Genomic DNA, 23,107 nt, shown 5'->3' with positions numbered 1-23,107 from the left:
TCTTCAGTGCCTGCAGTTCCTCTGCGACTTAAAGGCTTTGAGGAAATGAAAAGGAACTTCTCCTCACAATGTATGGAGCTCTGATTTAAGGAGCTGATATTTTAAACATAATTAAGAAAGATTTATTCCATAAAAAGTTCACATATGTTTCTTTCTCAGCTTCTCATGAGTGGGGAAAGCTTTGAAAGGGAAGGCATTTTGGCCTGCACTATTGGATTTGGAAGAACTATTTCTACAGGTATCTCTCTATAAGGTTTAAGAGTAGAGGTAATATTTTATTTTTTTACAGACTAGACGCCCGAGAAACCTCGTCTGTGATCCAAGACTTTGCGGACACTCTTGTACTTTTTACAGAACTCTGAGGCACTTTACTAATTGGTAGAGGTGAAGTTACACAGAAGTTAAAGAAAAAGGCTAGGATTTAGTCAGTTATATCTGTCCTACAAGCTCATGGGGAGGCAAACAAGAGGAAGATAAACAAGCTGAATCAGAAAGGAGCCGAGCGCTTTCCGTGCACAAGGTACTGTTGCTGCCATTGAGGAGAATAGAAGAGGAATAATACCTTCTACCACTGTTACTAACCAGTATAGAGTGTGTACCACGTGCCAGATATTGTTCTAATTTTACATGTACGACTCATGTAATCATCACATCAACTTCTGGGTGGTAGTACAATTATTACCTCCATTTTATAGATGCAGAAACTGAGGTGCAAAGTCTCACAGGTTTCAACCCAGGCAAACCTGTGCTCTTCCCATTATGTCATATTACCTATGTTACAAACTCATTTGAAAATTCTACATTTTTAGATTTTTCTACCAATCAGGAATTTTAAACTGATGTTAATTCCTTTCCTGGTAGTGAACAAGTCAGCTAACTTAGGTAATGATTTATCTCAGTAAGGAAATTGCAGATAATAGGATAGTGTGACTATTGCTTAAAATAAGTCAAGCAACCTATTTCCTTTCCAAGTGCCCTTTTTTTTTTGGCTTTTGTCTTTTTAGGGCCACACCTGTGGCATATCGAGGTTCTCAGGCTAGGGGTCGAATCAGAGGTACAATGCCGTCCTACACCACAGCCACAGCAACCCAGGATCCGAGCCGTATCTGTGACCTACACAGCTTCTGGCAATGCTGGATCCTTAACCCACTAGCGAGGCCAGGGACTGAACCGGCATCCTCATGGATACTAGTTAGTTTCGTTAACTGCTGAGCCACGATGGGGACTCCTCCTAGTGCTTTCTAATCCTATCCCAAATATAAGGTAAAATTACTCAAAGCAACTAAGTATCTTAGCATTATTAGGGTACAGTTTAGTCAATGACTCTAATATGTTAGTTTTTTTAGAAAATATTAGTTTTAAAAAGCGTTTCCAAACTAGACTCACACTGCACCGTATAGACCAGAGGTGTTTGGCTCCCTGGAAAGCAATTTCTAATTTATGCTCTGAAAAATCATTTAGGGCTATTAAATAACAATCACAGGAATTATTTACACTTGGGATCAGTAGAAACAGATCAGAGCAGGCAGAAATGCATAAGGCATTAGACTGCCTATGAGAAAATTCTTATCGGTAATGTTTATTTAATAAAAAATGAAATACCAGGAGTTCCCATTGTGGCACAATGGTTAACAAATCTGACTAGGAACCATGAGGTTGGAGGTTCGATTCCTGCCCTTGCTCAGTGGGTTAAAGGATCTGGCGATGCCGTGAGCTGTGGTATACGTCACAAACTCGGCTCAGATCCCGCATTGCTGTGGTTCTGGTGTAGGCCGGCGGCTACAGCTCCGATTCGATCCCTAGCCTGGGAACCTCTACATACTGTGGGTATGGCCCTAAAAAGACAAAAAAGACAAAAATAAAACAAAACTATTCTGTTAATCAAAAAACCCATCTAATTTTTAAAATACTATGCCCCAAATAATTCTAATTTGAATGTACCTGAACATTTATCAAGTATTATAAAAAATGTAAGAAAACTGCAAATTACTGTGAATTCTTAATGGAATAAAAATATACCTATTTAAAAACATAAATGAACTATAGAGACAAAAAGTTACAGGGTTACAGTGACTAAAGGAAAAATGAATGGAAATCATCTTACATTTACAGAATTAATAAGATATTTTCAACAAATCCCATTCTTATCTCAAAATACAAATATTTATATTCCAAATGCTAAATAATAGAAAAATATTTTAAACTTTCAGTTAAAAGTATAATCACTAAAAATGAAAATACATGTAAGTCAAATACTGATGAACAGATTCTCAGATGGCAAAGTATGGTACAGTGTATAGTAAGTTTATTCTAAAGGAAGTAGCTCTATTTCTGGTCCTTTTATCTATATAACAGTCTTGTGGACTCTTAGAAATATTTACAGCTTTGCTGATGATTCCCAAATCTGTTTTCATCCCAGATGCTCTTTTCTGACACAGATGCTTATATGCAACTCTCCACAGAATATATTAGATGTTCCAAATGCACTGCCAATCAAGCAGGTCCAAACGAGGAAACTCACACATTACATCATCTACTCCCAAAGAAAAACTTTACTTTGTCCTGTTATCAATATTTCAGTGAATGATCACCATCCTCCCAGTTGCCCAAGCCAGAAACTTGGGAACCTCTATAACTCCTGACTCTTCCTCTTAATATCCTGAATCAGTCACCAAGTCCTGGGAATTCTACTTTTTTTTTTTTCTTTTGAGGTCCACACTTGTGGCATATAGAAGTTCCCAGGCTGGCGGTCAAATCAGAGCTACAACTGCCGTCCTACGCCACAGCCACAGCAATGCAGGGATCCAAGCCACATCTGGAACCTAGACCACAGCTCATGGCAACACCAGAACCCTGACCCACTGAGCGAGGCCAGAGATAGAACCCACATCCTTATGGATACTTGCTGGATTCGTTTCTGTTGCACCACAACAGGAACTCCTGGGGATTCTACTTTCAAAATGTCTCATAAATATATATTCCTTGTGCTCCTGCTATTTCATAGATGTCTTAATCATTTTCTTTGCCATACGCAAATGTCATGTAATTAGTCTGTCCTTCCTTGCTGCCAGGGCTGTCTTTATAAAGTGTTAATATGATGACATAACTTCCCAACTAAAAACTGGGAAGTACAGCTCCCTCAAACTTTTCAAACAAAAGGGATCTGGGCTCATTATTAATCACAAGTGCCCTTGGTCTTTCCCTTGTCTGCTGATATGTCACACCTTCGTGAACAATGGAAAGAGCAGTGAAAATGGCTTCTATCAATAGGCAAGAGTTTCCATCTCCCAGTTGCTAGGAGACAGAAAACAAAGCTCAGGGACTAAACTAGACAGTCTAGGACACCATGCTTATGAATCCGGGATCCTCTCAATGGCTACAACCTAACTAGGTGACTTGCAAAGAAACCTGCCCATCTTGAACACTGGCACACTGGCCTTTGAGAATCTGAAATCATATACTCCCTCCACACAAGCCTGCAGCTTAAATCTGCATTACCTAGATCATCCACAAAAACTTTAAGTTGAGACAAATGACTCATTTTTTTCCAATACGTAAACTGTAGAGGGATAAAAAGGAGGGGGAAGGAGAAATTATATATTAAAAGAAATTTATCAATTGGTTTAAATTATTTAGATTCAAATTTGAAAAAACTAAAAAAAAAAAGACAATGGGGAAATCTGAATACTGGATATTTGATGATTAATTTTAAGATATATGATATTGTAAACTTTTAGATACATACAGAAATATTTATAGATAAAATTATATATCTGGTATTTGCATCAAAATAATCTGGGATGGGGTTAGTGAGTGAGGAGATACACATGAAATAAGTCTGGCCACTAACTGATCATTGTCATACCTGGGGGACAAGAACATACTCTATACTATACTATTGTTATAGACGCTAAAATTTTCTTTTCTTTTTCTTTTGGCCACACTTGCAGCATATGGAAATTCCTGGGCCAGGGATGGAATCGAGCCATAGCTGCGACCTATGCCACAGAGCTGTGGCAACACCAGATAGCTAACCTATGTACTGGGCTTGGGATCAAACCCATGCTGCTGCTGAGACAACGCCTGATCCTTTAACCTGCTGTGCCGCAATGGGAATTCCAATGCTAAAATTTTCAAAATTAAAAAGTTTTAAAAAAGAGATCATCGCTCATACAAAAAGACTTCAGTTTCAGCTGAGAGATGAAGAGAGACAGAAAGAGCATAGCTCTCCCCATTACAACAAAACTGGACAAACTGCAAATTAGTGATTTTTCTTGAACTAATGAGAGAACTAAGGTCACAAAGCAACCAACCAACCTAAATCTAGAGTGAGACAGGTACCTGCAGGGAGAAATAGGACCTGAGCATTTGCTTATTTGGGACAGATGCCACTGAATGCCATATAAACGGTTAAGAAGATGATACTAGAAGCTTTTAGCTAATTGCTAGAGCCTAAGTGTGAACTAGCATGAGAGTATGAAGCCTCTGAGACTTGGGGAGTTCGTACCCTCTTGTGGGCCTTCCCGCTAAGAACCCCACCCTAAGCTCTCAGGGAAGAACATTTCCCTTTCCCTGTTTCCTTGGTGTGGCTCGGGGCGGGGAACAGTTGTCACTGCAGAAATACTTCCACATCTATTTTCCCTTTCTCTCAAACTATGGGGGAAATTTCCTTTACTTTGCCATGTAACATATTTATGGATGTGACATCCCATCACTATTGCTGCATCCTATGGGTTAGAAGCAAGCTATAGATGCAGCATTCACTCTAGAGGAGGGGGTTGTTTAAGTGCAGGGATCCTTGTGGGGCTAAGAATTCTGCCTACTACTGTGGGCCAAACAGAAAGTACAAGAAAGCAGAAATAAAAACATACTAAATGCTCCACTTTAAAGAACAAAGATACCAGAGTGAATAATCAGAACCACCTAAAATTTCAGAATTCATCTAAAATATCAGCATTAAAAAAATGGGAAAAAAATATATACCAAAGAAATACTAATGAAATCAAAACTGGTTTAACCATATCATGACGAGAAAACGCTTTCACACAAAAAGCGGAGTTCCCGTCGTGGCTCAGTGGTTGGCAAATCTGACTAGGAACCATGAGGTTGAGGGTTTGACCCTTGGCCTTGCTCAGTGGGTTAAGGATGTAGCATTGCTGTGATCTGTGGTGTAGGTCGCAGACATGGCTTAGATCCTGAGTTGCTGTTGCTATGGTGTAGGCTGGAGGCTACAGGTCTGATTCGACCCCTAGCCTGGGAACCTCCATATGCCGAAGGAGTGGCCCTAGAAAAAGGCAAAAAGACAAAAAACAAAAAACAAAAAACAAAAAAACAAAAAAACCAAAAAGCATTCAGACAAAGAAGTTCAAAGATAACAGGTTTGATTCACCAAGAAAATATATCATTTCTATGTATGTATGTAATAACTTAGACTCAAAATATAGAAAACAAAAATTGGTAGTACTAATTTTTGGAGAAATAGCTAAATACATAATCATGTGAAGGATTTCTCTTAATAAATGATTAATCAGACAAAAAAATTAGTAGATTCAAACATCTGAAAAATATGAAGCTTAACCTAATGAATATACTATATACTAAATGCTGCATATAGCTATAAAATACATTTTATTTTTAAACATATAATGACATAGGGCATTAAAAAATTATCCACCTATGGGACCATAAATTTCAAGAAATGGGTATCATACAGATATTTCCTTATCAAAATAACCCTTAGGCTATAAATCTGTAACAAAAAGAAAACCAAGAAAAAAACAGACATAGAAATTAAGAACACTTCTAAAAGACTCTTGATTCAAAGAAGAAATTATACTGGAAAGTGTAAAATACTTTAATTGTACCATAATAAAAATACCACATATCAAAACTTGTCGAATGCAGCTGTAGCAGCACTTGGAGGAAAATATGTAGCCTTAAAAATGCTTATACAGGAGTTCCTGTCATGGCGCAGTGGTTAACAAATCCGACTAGGAACCATGAGGTTGTGGGTTCGATCCCTGGCTTTGCTCAGTGGATTAAGGATCCAGTGTTGCCGTAGCTGTGGTGTGGGTTGCAGACGCGGCTTGGCTCCCACATTGCTGTGGCTCTGGCATAGGCCGGAGGCTACAGCTCCGATTCGATCTCTAGCCTGGTAACCTCCATATGCCGCAGGAGTGACCCAAGAAATTACAAAAAAAGAAAAAAAAAAAGATGCTTATACAATGAAAGAAGTGAGGCCTAAAATAAGCTAAGCGGAAGTAGAAAAAAGTACTGAAACATAAACTCAAAGCTAAAAGAGGAAAATAAAGATAACTATGAACATTACTGAACTAGAAAACAAAATACAAAAGAGAGGATCAATGGAGTAAAAAAATGTGCCCTTAAAAAGATCAATAAAACTGACCAATCTCTATTGATAATAATAAAAGAAAGAAGGCACAAATAAACATTGGGATAAAAAGAGGAAATAATACATATTCAAGAGAGATTATATTATGAGGAAGTCTATGTCAAGAATTTGAAAACTTAGATGAAATGGACAGCTTTCTACATACATACAACTTATGAAAATAGTTCTATAATGATTTCAAAAACTGAATCAATCAAAAGTCTTCTCACAAAGAAAACTCTAGGCCCAGACAATTTTAATGTTGAGTTCCATCAAATTCAAGGAATAATTCCAACCTTACGTAAACTACTTAGACAGAAAAAGAAGTAATAGGGTCCACTTTTATATTATGAGGCTAACAAAATCTGACAGTAGAAAAAAGGGAATATGACAGGTCACTATCGATAATAGACATACATGCTAAAATCCTAAACAAAATATTAGCAACTGTATCTGGCAATGTACTAAAAAAATGTACTAATATTACAATGTACTAATATTACATCATGACAAAGCTGTGTTTATACTAGGGATGCAAAAATTGAACATTAGAAACAATTGTAATTCACTACATTTGTACAGATAAAAGAGAAAAATTGTATCATCATTTCAAAAAATGCAGAAAAAGTGACAAAATTAACATGCATTCATGAGAAAGGAAAAAAATCCTTTTAGCAAACTGGGAATAGAAGAGAACTTCCTTGATGAGATGATAAAAGGTATCACAAAAATCCTATAGCAGGGTCAGCAAACTAGAGTTTACAGTCAAATCTGGCCCATGGTCCTTTTTGTTAATAAAGTTTTACTGGAACGAAGATACATCCATTCATTTGTGTATTGTCTATGGCTGCTTTCCAATGGCACAATAATTGTGACAGAGACTATGTGGCCTGGAAATCCTAAAATACTTACTATTTGGCTGTTTACAGAAAGTTTACCAACTCTGACCTATACTAAACATTACCAAAAAGTGAGGTTGCACAACCAATGAAGTATCTTAGAAATATTTACTTTTAAAAGCTAAAAATACCATCTTACCTTTTGTAGAGTGGTAAACAATGACTTGGAATTACTTTTAGAATTGGCCTGCCCTGCAGTTTTAGTGAATTTCAATTCCCTTTCACATCGTGCTAATTCCTTTTTGAGCTTCTCTCTTCGTTGTTGGTCTGCATCTGAGGAGGAAAAAATCTTTTTGAAATATAGAATAAAATAGAAAAATTAATTTTTTGGTCTTAGAAAACTAATAAAGGGCACATTTTTTTCTTGTTAAAAATGTTTGCACTAATATTTAAATAAAGAGCCATATGCTTTTCTATGTAAAGATAACAAATATTTAATGTATAGAAACTTCAAATGGATTAACTATTTAAAGAGCACATGCAGGATGTGACAAATTGGTTAAGCCTAAGGGATCAAGGGAGCAATTCCCAGCAGATACAGAGAAAAGAAGTTTAGAAATGCTTGACCATGTTGTCTGCGACTGTAATCACCAAATGCACTTTGAATTAGTCCATACACTCCTCCGCAAATGAAATATTATCCATATCATCAAGTGCTATAAAAATTTAAGGTTTATATCACGCAAAAAATGACACAATTTTAAAACTTTTTTTTTTTTTTTGGCTACACTCATGGCATGTGCAAGTTCCTGGGCTAGGGACTGAACCCATGCCATAGCAGTGACCTGAGCCACATCAGTGACAACACCAGATTCTTAACCTGCTGAGCTACACAGAACTCCTAAAACATTATTATTTTAGGGTTGCAGGTATGGCATATGGAAGTTCTCAAGTTAGGAGTTGAATCAGCTGCAACTGCTGGCCTATGCCACAGTCACAACAATGCCATATCCAAGCCACATCTGTGACCTGCACCATAGCTTGTGGCAATACCATATCCTTAGCCCACTGAGCAGGGCCAGAGAACAAACCTGTATCCTCACGGATACTAGTTGGGTTTGGTTACCACTGAGCTACAACGGGAACTCTCTAAAACATTATTGTTAAATAAAATAACTGATTTCCAATTGTCTTACCTGCTACTCATTTGAAACCACAAATGAAAAAAGTGGTTTCACATTTTAGTGTGTTTTAAGTCAGGTACTGAGTCGTTATTAAAGACTGAAAATGGCCAAATGAAAGCTAGTCAAATTTCAGAGTTAGAAGGATGGCTAACCATTAAGTAAAATGACTTAAATATTCATATAGAATTTAAAATTTAATGAACACTTTTTTTTTTTTTTTGTCTTTTTAGAGCCATAACTGCAGCATATGGAAGTTTCCAGGTTAAGGGTCGAATCGGAGATGCAGCTGCCAGGCTACACCACAGCCTACAGCAATGCCAGATCCTTAAACCACTGAGTGAGGACAAGGGTGGAACCCACATCCCCGTGGATACTAGGTCGGGTTCTTAACCTGCTGGGCCACAACAAGAACTCCTTAACAAATACTTTATTGGAATCCATCCCAACTTAATGGATGAAATAATTTCAAGTTTCAAATCATCCTAATTGGAAAAAGGCAAAAAGTTTGAACAGACATTTACTAAAGATATACAAGCATATGAAAAATATGCTCTACATCATTAATCATGAGGAAAATGCAAATGAGGATCACAAAGAGACAACACCTCACTAGATTATAGTCACTAGCCACCAGAATGGTTATAATCAAAAAAGGAGTTAATAACAGTGTAACAAGCAAGAATTTGGAGTAATTGAAATCCTAATGTTGGAAGATAAGAGTGTAAAATGGGTACAGTCACTTCAGAAAACAGCTTGGCAATTTCTTTCAAAGTTTCCTTAATTTTACCCTATGACCTAGCAGTTTTATTCTCAAGTGTATACCTAAGAGAAATGAAAATTTATTTATTTATTTATTTATTTAGTCTTTTTTGCCTTTTCTAGGGCTGCTCTGCGGCATATGGAGGTTCCCAGTCTAGGGGTCCAATTGGAGCTGTAGCCGCGGGCCTACGCCAGAGCCACAGCAATGTGGGATCCAAGCCGCATTTGCAACCTACACCACAGCTTACAGTAATGCCAGATCCTTAACCCACTGAGCAAGGCCAGGAATTGAACCCTCAACCTCATGGTTCCTAGTCGGATTCGTTAACCACTGAGCCACGACGGGAACTCCCGAGAAATGAAAATTTACATCCACGTGAAAGACCTGTACATGAGTGTTCACAGCAGCACTATTTATAATGGTCAAAAACCAGAAACAGATCGAGTGGCAATCAACTGATAGAGACAAAATGTGGTATTATTCATACAATGAAATACTATTTAACGATTAATAAGTACTGATTAAGTTTGTAGCAGATATGAATCTCAAAATATTTTTTAATTTTTACTCAATTTATTACATTTATAGTTGTACAATGATCATCACAACCCAATTTTACAGGATTTCCATCCTAAACCTCCAGCACATCCCCCACCCCCCAACCTCTCTCTTTTGAAAACCATTAAGTTTTTCAAAGTCTGTGAGTCAGTATCTGTTCTGCAAAGAAGTTCAATGTGTCCTTTTTTCAGATTCCACATGTAAGCGATAGCATTTGATGTTGGGTGTCTCATTGTCTGACTTCACTTAGCATGATAATTTCTAGGTCCATCCATGTTGCAAAAAATGCCGGTATTCCGTTCCTTTTTAATGGCTGAGTAATGTTCCATTGTGCATATGTACCACATCTTCTTGATCCACTCCTCTGTCGATGGACATTTAGGTTGTTTCCATGTCTTGGCTATTGTGAATAATGCTGCAATGAACACTGAAGTACATATATCTTTGCGAGTCATGGTTTTCTCTGGATAGATGCCCAGGAGTGGGACTGCTGGATCAAATAGTAGTTCTATTTTTAGTTTTCTGAGGCATCTCCACACTGTTTTCCACAGTGGTTGCACCAATTTACAATCCCGCCAACAGTGTAATAGGGTTCCTTTTTCTCCACACCCTCTCTAGCACTTACTGTTTGTAGACTTTTGGATGATGGCCATTCTGGCTGGTGTAGGGTGGTACCTCATGGTGGTTTTGATTTGCATTTCTCTAATCGTGAGGGATGCTGAACATCTTTTCATGTGTTTTTTCACCATCTGTATGTCTTCTTGGGAGAACTGTCTCTAGATCTTCTGCCCATTTTTTGATGGGGTTGTTTGTTTTTTTGGTATTGAGTGGTAGGAGGTGTTTATAAATTTTGGAGGTTAATGCCTTGTCAGTTGATTCATTTGCAAAGATTTTCTCCCATTCTGTGGGTTGTCTTTTTGTTTTGTTTAGGGTTTCCTTTGCTGTGCAGAAACTTTTAAGTTTAATTAGGTCCCATTTGTTTATTTTTGTTTTTACTGTCATTACTCTAAGAGGTGGTGCCACTCTGAGAAGATGTTGCTGTCGTTATGTCAGAGTGTTTGGCCTATGTTTTCCTCTAGGAGTTTGATAGTGTCTGGTCCTATATCTAGGTCTTTAATCCATTTGGAGTTTATTTTTGTGTATGGTGTTAGGGAGTGTTCTGATTTCATTCTTTTCCATGTGGCTGTCCAGTTTTCCTGGCACCACTTATTGAACATGCTGTCTTTTCTCCATTGTATATCCTTGCCTCCTTTGTCATAGGTTAGTTGACTGCAGGTGCGTGGGTTTAATTCTGGGCTTTCTATCCTGTTCTACTGATCTATATCTCTATCTTTGTGCCAGTACCATATGGTTTTGATGACTGTTGCTTTGTAGTATAGTCTGAAGCCAGGGAGCCTGATGCCTCCAGCTACATTTTTCTTTTTCAGGATGTCTTCGGCTATTCTGGGTCTTTTGTGCTTCCAAACAAACTTTAAAATATTTTGCTCGAGTTCTGTGAAAAATACCCTTGGTAATTTGATAGGGATTGTATTGAATGTGTACCTTGGGTAGTACAGTCGTTTTAATAATATTAACTCTTCCAATCCAAGAGCACAGTATGTCTTTCCATCTATTTATGTCTTTGATTTCTTTCATTGGTGTCTTATAGTTTTCAGAGTATAGGTCTTTTGTCTCTTTAGGTAGGTATACTCCTAGGTGTTTTATTTTTTTGGATGCCATGGTAAACGGAATTGCTTCCCTAATTTCTCTTTCTGATCTTTCATTGCTAGTATATAGAAATTGCAGTTGATTTCTGTGTATTAACTTTGTATCCTGTGACTTTGCCAAATTCATTGACGAGCTCTAACAGTTTTCTAGTCTTTAGGATTGTCTAGTATAGTATCATGTCATCTGCAAATAGTGATAGTTTTACTTCTTCCTTTCCAATCTGGATTCCTTTCACTTCTTTTATTTCTGATTGCTATGGCTAGGACTTCCAAAACTATCCTGAATAGTAGTGGCAAGAGTGGACATCCTTGTCTTGTTCTTGATCTCAGCAGGAATTTTTTCAGCTTTTCACCATTGAAAATGATATTAGCTATGGGTTTGTCATATGTGGCCTTTATTATGTTGAGGTAGGTTCTCTCTGCCCACTTTCTGAAGGGTTTTTATCAGAAACGGTTTTGGATTTTGTCAAAGGCTTTTTCTGCATCTATTGAGAGGCTCATACGGTTTTTATTCTTCAGTTTGTTAATGTGGTGAATCACACTGTTGATTTGCGGATATTGAAGAATCTTTGCACCTCTAATATAAATCCCACTTGATCATGATGTACAATCCTTTTAATATATTCTTGGATTCAGTTTGCTAGTATTTTGTTGAGGATTTTTGCATCTGTTCGTCAGTGAAACTGGCCTGTAATTTTTTTTTGTGGTATCTTTGTCTGGTTTTGGTATCAGAATGATGGTGGCCTCATAGAATGAGTTTAGGAGTGTCCTTTCCTCTGCAATTTTTTGGAATAGTTTCAGAAGGATAGGTGTTAGCTCTTCTCTAAATATTTGAGAGAATTTGACTGCAAAGCCATCTGGTCCTGGATTTTGTTTGTTGGAATTTTTTTTTTTTTTTGTCTTTTTGCCATTTCTTGGGCCGCTCCTGCGGCATACGGGAGGTTCCCAGGCTATGGGTCCAATTGGAGCTGTAGCCACTGGCCTACGCCAGAGCCACAGAAACTCGGGATCCGAGCCGCATCTGCAACCTATACCACAGCTCACGGCAACACCGGATCGTTAACCCACTGAGCAAGGGCAGGGATTGAACCCGCAACCTCGTGGTTCCTAGTGGGATTCGTTAACCACTGCTCCACGACAGGAACTCCCGGAAATTTTTTAATCACAGTTTCAATTTCAGTACTTTTGATTGGTCTGTTCATCTTTTCTATTTTGTCTTGGTTTAGTCTTGGAAGATTGTACTTTTCTAAGAATTTGTCCATTTCTTCTGGGTTTTCCGTTTTATTGGTGTATGGTTGCATATAGTAGTCTCTTACGAGCCTTTGTATTTCTGTGATGTCCGTTGTTACTTCTCCATTTTCATTTCTAATTTTATTGATTTGAGTCCTCTCTTTTTTCTTGATAAGTCTGGCTAAGGGTTTATCAATTTTGTTGATCTTTTCAAAGAACCAGCTTTTAGTTTCATTGATCTTTTCTATGGTTTTCTTCTTTTCTGTCTCATTGATTCTGCTCTGATCTTTATTTCTTTCCTTCTACTAACTTTAGCTCTTGTCCTTCTCTCTCCAGCTGCTTTAGATGTAAAGTTAGGTTGTTTATTTGTCAATCAATTGATAGAGACAAAATGTGTTATCCATACAATGAAATACTATTTAACAATTAATAAATACTACGTTTACAGCAGATATGAATCTAAAAAATATTATGCAGTGAAAAGTCTAATGCAAAAGAAAATAAATGATTCCATTTATATAAATGTCCACAAAGGAAAGTGTACAAAGAAAGCAGATTAATGGCTTTCGAGGCTAGTAGTGAGATGAGAAAACAGCTGTAAAGCTACCATTTGACCATTTAGTGATGACTGCACAACCTTATAAACTTAGTAAAAACCATTGAATTTTATGGTATGAAAAAATATTCATCAATAAAACTACTATAAAAAGTAAAGGCTTGGAGTTCCAATTGTGGCTTGGTGGGTTAAAAATTCTACTAGTATCCGTGAGGATGCAAGGTGATCCCTGGCTTTGCTCAGTGGGTTAAGGATCCAGCATTGCCACAAACTGCATCTGAAGTCACAGATGCAGCTTGGATCTGGTGTTGCTGTGGCTGTAGTGTAGGCCAGCAACTGCAGCTCCAATTTGACCCCTAGCCCAGGAACTTCCATATGACATAGGTGCAGCCCCAAAACAGGCAAACGAACAAATAAAAAAACGGGTAAAGCTTTTCTGTGAGTTCCCTGGTGGCTCAATGGTTAAAGGATCCAGCATCATCACTGCTGTGGTGTGGGTTGATCCTTGGCCCAGGGAATTTCTGTATTCATGGGTATGCACCTCCTCCTCAAAAAACGGAAAGCCTTTCTAATGCATTAGAATACAGAATTATTTAAACAAGTAAACAGTATATAGAGATATTCTAGTTTAAAGACTGAAATTATCAAGTCAGTTGTCTGCTATGACAAGAGTGTATCTTTTTTTTTTTTGTCTTTTTGCCATTTCTTGCGCTGTTCTCACAGCATATGGAGGTTCCCAGGCTAGGGGTCAAATCGGAGCCATAGCCACCGGCCTACGCCAGAGCCACAGCACTGCGGGATCCGAGCCGCGTTTGCGACCTACACCACAGCTCACAGCAATGCCAGATCCTTAACCCACTAAGCAAGGCCAGGGATCAAACCCACAACCTCAGGGTTCCTGGTCAGATTTGCTAACCACTGAGCCACGACAGGAACTCCTGACAAGAGAATATCTTATAAAAACAGAGATGATTCAAAACTAGAGATTTATTTATCTATGTATTTATTTATTTATTTGGCTGTCCCACAGCATATGGAATTCCTGGGCCAGGGATCAGATGTGGGCCACAGTTGTGACCAATGCCACTGTGCTCTGAAAAGGACTGTACCTGCCTCCTGGCATTGCAGAGATGCTGCCAATCCTGTTTTGCCACAGCAGAAACTCTAGAGATTTATTATTATTACTAATTTTTCCTTTTTGACTGACATACAGCACGTGGAGTTCCTGGGGCAGGGATCAGATCCAAGCCACAGTTATGACCTACAGGGCACACTGGATCCTTTAACTCACTGCGCTGGGCTGAGGAAAGAACCTTCATCCTGGCGTTGCAGAGACGAAGCCGATCCCATTATACCACAGCAGGAACTCCAAGATTTATTTTTTTAATATGCCTATAAAGACTGTTTCTAAGTTGATTCATACTGATTATATGAGCATCAGCTCTGTAACACACGAAGTAATGATTATTAATTGCATTTCAGTTTAGTGATTACAATTTGGCAATTCTTCTAGCCATCACAACTTTCATTTACATGGCCAAAAAGAAAAACACCTGTCTCAACTGACTGAAAGTAGAAAATATTGGAGTTCCCATTGTAGCTCAGTGGTTAGCAAATCTGACTAGGAACCATGAGGTTGTGGGTTCGATCCCTGGCCTTGCTCAATGGGTTAAGGATCCAGCATTGCTGTGAGCTGGGGTGTAGGTCACAGATGCAGCTCATATCCTGAGTTGCTGTTGCTGTGGCATAGGCCAGTGGCTACAGCTCCCACTGGACCTCTAGCCTGGGAACCTCCATATGCTGCTGGTGCAGCCCTAAAAAAAAAATATCATGGGATAAATAAGCACTAGCTAAGTCTAAATTCTAAAAACAAAAAATAAGATCAATTTAAAAAATACAACCTATATGCTGCCAATTTCTGAATTTTTATCTCCATCCTGGAAACTCTCCTCAACTCCAGACTTTGTATTCCAACTGCCTCCTCAGCATCTCCATTTAGACTCTAATAGGTATTTATTTTGAATTTACAGTGACTGAAACTGAACTCTTGATTCACTTGACTCACTTCCTTGGCTAAATATCTTCCTATCACATTCCTCACTTCAGTAAATTATAACTGTTATTTTAGTTGACAGACTCTAAGTCATCTTTGACTCATTCCTGGGAGTCATCTTTGACTCATTCCTTTTTTTCTCTCATATTCTATCTACATCCAATCCATTGGTAAATACTGTTGACACATCTAAAATGTTTCCAGAGTCCAGCCATTTCACACTCCCTCTACTACCGGCATTCTGGCCCAAGTTACCATTATTTCTCATCTGGATTACTGTCTCCTAACTAGTCATTTGTCTCCTAACTAGTCTACTACTGCCTTTTACAGACTATCCTCAACTCACCAGTGGGCAAGGTGCTTTTAAACTGGTTCTGTCCTCCTCCTCTACTCAAGACCCTCCAATGGCTTCCAATTTCATTTAGAGTGAAAGCCAAAGTGCTTGCAAATGGGCACGGCCCTACAAGGTGTGCATGTCTTCGTCCCACCTCCGTGATCTCATCTGCTGTCACTCTTCAGCTGGCTTATTTCACACTATGCAGCTCTTCTTCCTGTTCCCCTGAAGACACTGACCACAGTGTCATATATCAAGGCTTTTATTCTTGCTTTTTTCTCTGTCTTGATTGCTCTTCCCTCCTTTACTCACTTACTTGCTTCTCCTTTAATTCTTCCAGGTCTCTGCTTACCTTATCACTGAGGCCTTCTTCTCCAAAATCCTAATCTCCTTATCCTGCTTCATCCTTTTTCACTGCACTTATCACCATCTGATATAGTCCATACTTACTTACTTTCCTTTGTATCTGCTTGCTGTTTTTCTCCTTCAACCAGAATGTAAGCTCTATAAAAGCAGGTACTTTGTTCATTTCTTCAGCTCCAGCCCTTACTCTAGCACATAGCACGCACCCAATAAATATTTGCTAAATTAATCACTGAATAAACTAGCGTACTTAACAAAATATTATGGAAAATGCCTGATTATTTTATTTTTTCAAACTTTTATTTATTTATTTATTTATTGTTTTTTTTTTTTTTTTGCCTTTTCTAGGGCCGCTTCCCACAGCATACGGAGGTTCCCCGGTTAGGGGTTGAATTGGAGCTGCAGCCACCGGCCTACGCCAGAGCCAAAGCACTGCGGGATCTGAGCTGCATCTGCGACCTACACCATAGATCACGGCAATGCTGGATCCTTAACCCACTGAGCAAGACCAGGGATCGAACCCGCAACCTCATGGTTCCTAGTCAGATTTAACCACTGAGCCACGACGGGAACTCCGCCTGATTATTTTAAATTGGTGAATTTAAACTGGTTCAGTAAGAGAATTAATACATATAGTCAGGCCTTTTAATTTCTCAAAAAAGAGATAATCTTTTTATATATCTACTGTTAGGGAAACTGTTCAGTATAAAAATCTATCAAAACTTTCCCATTTGGGAGTTCCCATTGCGGCTCAGCAGAAACGAACCCAACTGGTATCCATGAGGATGTGGGTTCGATCCCTGGGCCCTCTGAGTGGGTAAGGATCTGGCATTGCTGTGAGCTGTGGTGTAGATTGCAGAAGATGTGGCAAAAAACTTTCCCATCTGGATCCTAAAGAGGATTTTCTGACCTAATGTCAAATGGATGAAACCACCTTAATTCACATGATTCAGATTTTTAAAGCCTATAAACATTGAACAAGCTTTGAGCTACAAAAAGGATACTAATACGATACAGAAGAAGAAATATAAAACATAAATTAAAAATCTGGAAAGATCCTTAGAGATTATTTAATTATCTTCATTATACAAAGAAGGAGGTAAAGACATAAAATGACCTGCCCATATAACTTGTGTGATATAATGAAACCTGACTTTAAAAATATATTCTTGGAGTTCCCATCGTGGTTCAGTGGTTACCGAACCCGACTAGGAACCATGAGGTTGTGGGTTCAATCCCTGGCCTCATTCAGTAGGTTAAGGATCTAGTGTGGCCGTGAACTGTGGTGCAGATCGCAGAAGTGGCTTGGATACCGAGTTGCTGTGGCTCTGGCATAGGCCGGTGGCTACAGCTCCAATTAGACCCCTAGCCTGGGAACCTCCATATGCTGTGGGTGCACTCCTAGAAAAGACCAAAAAAAAAAAAAAATATGTGTGTGTGTGTGTGTGTGTGTATATAAACACTCTGCTCTTGCATAAAATGCCTTTACCCTTCCTGTAAAATTATTCCTAGCCCAAGATTTATTAAAAAATACTAGAGCCTATACTAGGGCCTGTTGCAAACATGAAGGCCACAGAATGGGGAGAATACAAAGGGACAAGCATAGGGACTGATAAAGACACTGTGCTCACTGAGTGGTAGGTATGGCAGTTAGCTCAGCTGAAGTCCTATCAAGTTTCACTAAGAAAATATATAAGGAGTTCCCCTGGTGGTGCAGTGGGTTAAGGATCTGACACTGTCATGGCTGTGGTTCAGGTTGCACAGGCTTGATCCTTGGCTCCAGAACTAACTTCTGCATGCTGTGGGCGTGCCCCTCCCCGCCCCCCAAAGAAGGAAAATATACAAGGAGAGATGAGTACGAATATCCTGCTGTCTGTGATCCTTCCCAGATTGCACGAAAGGGGCATTTCCTTATCTATGCAGTCATTCATTCACTACTTTAGCACTGCCTTAAGTTGGTATTTTTTAATATAAAAATTCTCAAACTATACGTAACAATTACATTTACATAGTAGCTTAAGAAAACATTAAAGTTTGATTTTCATATAATTACTAATAAGCACAGGCTATGATATCTTTGGCTATTTTAAAGTATATATTTCTTGAACTGAACTCAAAGAGAGATACTCAAAAGGTTTCAAATGGTATCTTTCAGAACATTTTGAAACAGGAATTTCAAATCTGATGGTCTGATTATCACCTTAGTAAAGATTTCTAGATATAGAAATATTTGGTCAAAGGGGAGATATATCATGATTCTGTGGTAATATATGTCAATGTGGCTTTTCAGATACATATAGTTAGGCTATTAGGATACAAACAGTAGATACTATTTATCTGAAGAAAAGTGCCAGTCATGGTATTTTTAATGAATACTTCACTAATCTTAACAAGCCAAGGGCAATGTGAATCAAAGAACTCTAAACTTAAACCTGGGCAAGCCTTTTAGTACTACTCAAATTTTTATATGTAGGAAAAATGAAACCCACAGAAGTTAAATTATCCAAAGTTACATAGTTTAATGGCAGAGCCTGGGCTCAATTCTAAGTTCCTAAACTTAGAAATACACAAGTTTCTTTTATGGATAATTTTCAGAAATTAGTATATGCTTCCTCAAAAAGCAACATGTCAATACTCATTAGGATGGCTACTCTCAAAAAAAAAATAGAAAATAACAGGTGTTGGGGAGGATGAGAAACTGGAACCCTCAAATTGGAAATGTAAGGTAAAAACAGAATTACCCATAATTCCACTTCTGGGTATATACCCAGAAATGCTGAAAGCAGGGACTCAAAGTAGTAGTTATACACCCATGTCTATAGAAGGATTATTTACCACTTCCAAAAGGTGGAAACAACCAACTGTCCATTGACTTATGATATATAAACAAAATATGGTATACAAATACAATGGAATATTACTTAGTCTTAAAAAGTGAGGAGATTCTGACACATGTTACATGGATGGACCTTAAGGACATTATGCTAAGTGATATAAATCTTTCACAAAAGGAGATGCATTGGATGATTCCACTTACATGAGGTACCTAGGGAAGTCAAGCACACAGAGACGAAAATACCACAACGGCTGCAGTGGGTGAGTGGGGGAGTCACTGTTTCATGGGTGTAAAGTTTCAGTTTTGCAAGATGAAAAGAATTCTGGAAATGGATAGTGGTGATGGTTGTACTACAATATGAAGTACTGAACGTCACTGAAGAGTAGACATAAAAATGGTTAAGATGGTACATTTTAGGTTATGTGTAGTTTACCATTTATTTTTGTTTTTAAAAAGGGCAATTTGCATTACCACTAGGAGTCTGTGAACAGGCACCACTTGCAGCCCCAATCACCTCAAGGGCACCACAGAGGAGGGCATTGTGACCAAACACCACCTGTTGGCACTCTCACACCCCTGGGAACACTGGCCCTGCTGCTGCCACTGCTGAATACTCCCAGGCAGTAACCACACAGCTGATTTCTGTCACTTCCCAGGATCTTGCAACTAGGAGCCTGTGCAGCACCTCCCATGTGGGCTAAGTGAGAGGGGGTGCTTCATGCATGGTCTACAAGTGGCAGGGGCAAACCACTGCAGTCATCACTGACTCGAGGTAGTCATGGCCCACTACCACTAAGGGTCCCTGAACAGGCACCACCGGAGCTTCCAGTCACTTCAGAGGAGAGCACTGCAATCGAACTCTAGCTGTTGTTGCTCTCCCTCCCCTGGGAACTCACGCACCCTGCTACTGCTACTGCCAAATGCTCTGGAAGCCTTACAGATCTGCCTAGAGCTCATTGCCACTTTCCAGGGCCCTGAAACTAGGAGTAGCCTGTGCCACCTTCCCACAGGTCCTTGCTGCTGTTGAGAGCCCAGTGACCAGGCACTGATTGCTGGCCCCACCCACTGCCTCCTTCTCCATGAAAACACAATGAGCATCCAGGGAATAACAGCCTGCTCACACCAAAGAAAGAGACAGAAAATATTCAAACTCCCACACCAAAAATAAAGAGTAACCCCCTCAAAAAATACAATGGGGTGCTCTTGCATAGAAGTAACCTTACAAGACTATGGTTTGGCTTCCCTAAACTCACAGGAAAAGAAAAACATAAGCAAGACAAAGAAGCTCAGAAACCAATCCCAGTTAAAGGAACAAGAGAATTTACCTAAAGCAGTCAACAACGAAACAGACCTCTGCAGTCGGACAGACATTAAGTTCAAAAGGGAGACAGTGAAAATACTGAAGGAATTAGGCTGAATATCAAGGAATTAAGAGAGGATATGAACAGTAATGCAGATTCCTTTAGAAAGGAACTAGAAAATATAAGAAGGAGCCAAGAAAAATGATAAAATTCATTTGCAGAGATGCAAACTGAGCTAAAGGCACTAAAGAGCAGAATGAATAATTCAGAGGAATGAATTAGTGACTTGGAAGATAAAATAATGGAAATCACCCAATTAGGACAGGATACAGAAAACCAAATGAAAAAACATGAAAGCAATATAAGAGATCTATGGGATAATATAAAGCAGGCCAATCTACGAATAATAGGAATTCCAGAAAGAGAAGAAAAAGAAAAGGGGATTGAAAATACATTTGAAGAAATTATGTCTGAAAACTTTCCAAATCTAAAGGAAACTGATACCAAGATACAGGAAGCACAGAGGGCCCCAAGCAAGCTGAACCCAGATAAGACAACACCAAGACATATTATAATAAAAATGGCAAGAGTTAAAGAGAGGATTCTAAAGGCAGCAGGAGAAAAGCAAAGCATTAATTATAAGGGAACCCCCATAAGGCCATCAGCTGATTTCTCTACAGAAACACTACAGGCCAGAAGGGAGTGGAGATATATTTAAAGTGCTGAAAGGAAAAAATCTGCAACCCAGAATACTCTATCCAATAAGAATACCATTTAAAATAGAAGGGGAAATAAAGAATTTCTCCAAGAAACAAAAGCTAAAAGAGTACAGCAATACTAAACCCATGCTAAAAGACATACTGAAAGGGCTTCTCTAAATTAAAAAAAAAAAAAAAAAAAAAGAACAAACAGAATGGAGGAAACCACAACTGAAAAGCAATCACTTAAATAAGCCAGCAGAAACGTTATTAAAAAAAAAAAAAAAAAGACTTCAAAATCATACAATGTGGGGAAGGAAAATAAGAAAATACAGATTCTTTTTTTTATTTTAATGATGTATTTAAGCCTATATGACTATCAGGCTACAGCCAGCAGATATAGGAAGGGGTTAACATACTTAAAAAAACAGGGCAACCACAAATCAAAACCAAACATTACATTCACAAAAATTGAAAAGTACTCAAGTGTTAAAATAAATGGAAATCATCCAACCAAAAAAGAAAGGAAAAAAAGAGAAACATAGAATCAACTGGAAAACAAGGTTTAAAATGGCAATAAATAAACATCTATCAGTTATCACCTTAAATGTCAATGGACTGAATGCTCTAATCAAAAGACAGCATGGCAGATTGGATAAAAAAGCAAAAACCTTTAATCAGCTGTCTACAAGAGACTCACCTTAGGACAAAGGATACATATGATTAAAAGTGAGGGGATGGGAAAAGATAGTTCATGCCAATGTAAAAGACAGGAAAGAAGGATTTGCAATACTCATATCAAACAAAATAGACTTTAAAATGAAGGTCATAAAGAAAGACAAAGAAGGACACAATTTAATGGTAAAAGGATCCATTCAAGGAGAGGATATTACTAATTGTCAATATATATGCCCCTAATATGGGAGAACCCAGACACCTACAACAAATACTAACAGACATAAAAGGAGAAATTGATGGGGATACTTTAAATTGATGGGGAGAATTTAACAGCCCACTCACATCAATGGACAGACCTCTAGACAAAAAAATCAATAAGACAACAGAGATCCTAAATGACACAAAAGAAAAGGTAGACTTAATTGAAATTTTCAGGACATTACATCCAAAAAAATCAGAATACACATTCCTTTCAAGTGCACATGAAATATTCTCAAGGATTGATCACATACTGGGGCACAAAGCTAACCTTAACAAATAAAGAGTGTAGAAATTGTTTCAAGTATCTTCTCTGGCCACAATGGCATAAAACTAGAAATCAACCACAGGAAAAGAAATGAGAAAAAACCAACTACATGGGGACTAAACAACATGCTACTAAAAAACCAACGGGTCACTGAGGAAATCAAAAAGGAAATTAAAAAATACCTTGAGACAAATGATAATGAGGACACAAACACTCAAAATCTATGGGATGCTTCAAAAGCAGTGCTCAGAGGGAAGTTCACAGCAACACAGGCTTTCCTCAAAAAAGAAGAAAAATATCAAATTGACAACTTAACCCACTACCTAAATGAATTAGAAAAAGAACAAAACCTAAAGTCAGCAGAAGGAAGGAAATAATAAAGATTAGAGAGGAAATCAATAAAATGGAGATTCAAAAAAAAAAAAAGAAAAAAAATCAATAAAACCAAGAGCCGGTTCTTTGTAAAGGTAAACAAAATTGACAAACTCTGGCCAGACTCACCATGAAGAGGGGAGAAAAAACCCAAATAAACAAAATAAGAAATGAAAAAGGATACTACAGAAATACAAAAAACCATGAGAGAATACTATGAACAATTGCATGCCAACAAATTTGACAACCTATAAGAAATGGACGACTTTCTAGAGTCTTACAGCCTGCCAAAACTGAATCAAGAAGAAATAGATCAACTGAACAGACCGATCGCTAGAAATGAAATTGAATATGTCATAAAAACACTCCCTACAAATAAAGTCCAAGACCAGATCGCTTCACAGGTAAATTCTACCAAACATACAAAGAGGAACTTATATCCATCCTCAATAAACTTTTCAAAAGGTTGAAGAAGAAGCAACACTCCCAAAGACATTCCATGACACTACCATCACCCTAATTCCAAAACCAGACAAAGATGCCACCAAAAAAGAAAACTATCGGCCAATACCTCTGACAAATATAGATGCAAAAACCCTCAACAAAATTTTAGCCAACAGAATCCAACAGCATATAAAAAAGATCATACACCACAATCAGGTGGGATTCATCCCAGGTTCACAAGGATGGTTCAACATACACAAATCAATGTCACACACCAC

General features: G+C 38.2%; 1 protein-coding gene across 1 annotated transcript in view; it reads right to left on the bottom strand.

Moving 5' to 3' along the window:
• The window catches only part of SPATA7 (spermatogenesis associated 7), a 54,116-nt gene that overhangs the window by 16,527 nt on the left and 14,482 nt on the right, over positions 1 to 23,107 (bottom strand). Inside the window, exon 5 of the mRNA XM_047796054.1 lies at positions 7,430 to 7,563. Coding sequence (XP_047652010.1) covers positions 7,430 to 7,563 — 134 coding nt within the window. The remainder of the gene's footprint in view (positions 1 to 7,429; positions 7,564 to 23,107) is intronic.

Source organism: Phacochoerus africanus, chromosome 9 (assembly GCF_016906955.1).
Source record: "Phacochoerus africanus isolate WHEZ1 chromosome 9, ROS_Pafr_v1, whole genome shotgun sequence".
NCBI lineage: Eukaryota > Metazoa > Chordata > Mammalia > Artiodactyla > Suidae > Phacochoerus > Phacochoerus africanus.
Note: the sequence above shows the minus strand (reverse complement) of the source record. Positions and strands in the feature narration are given on the sequence as shown.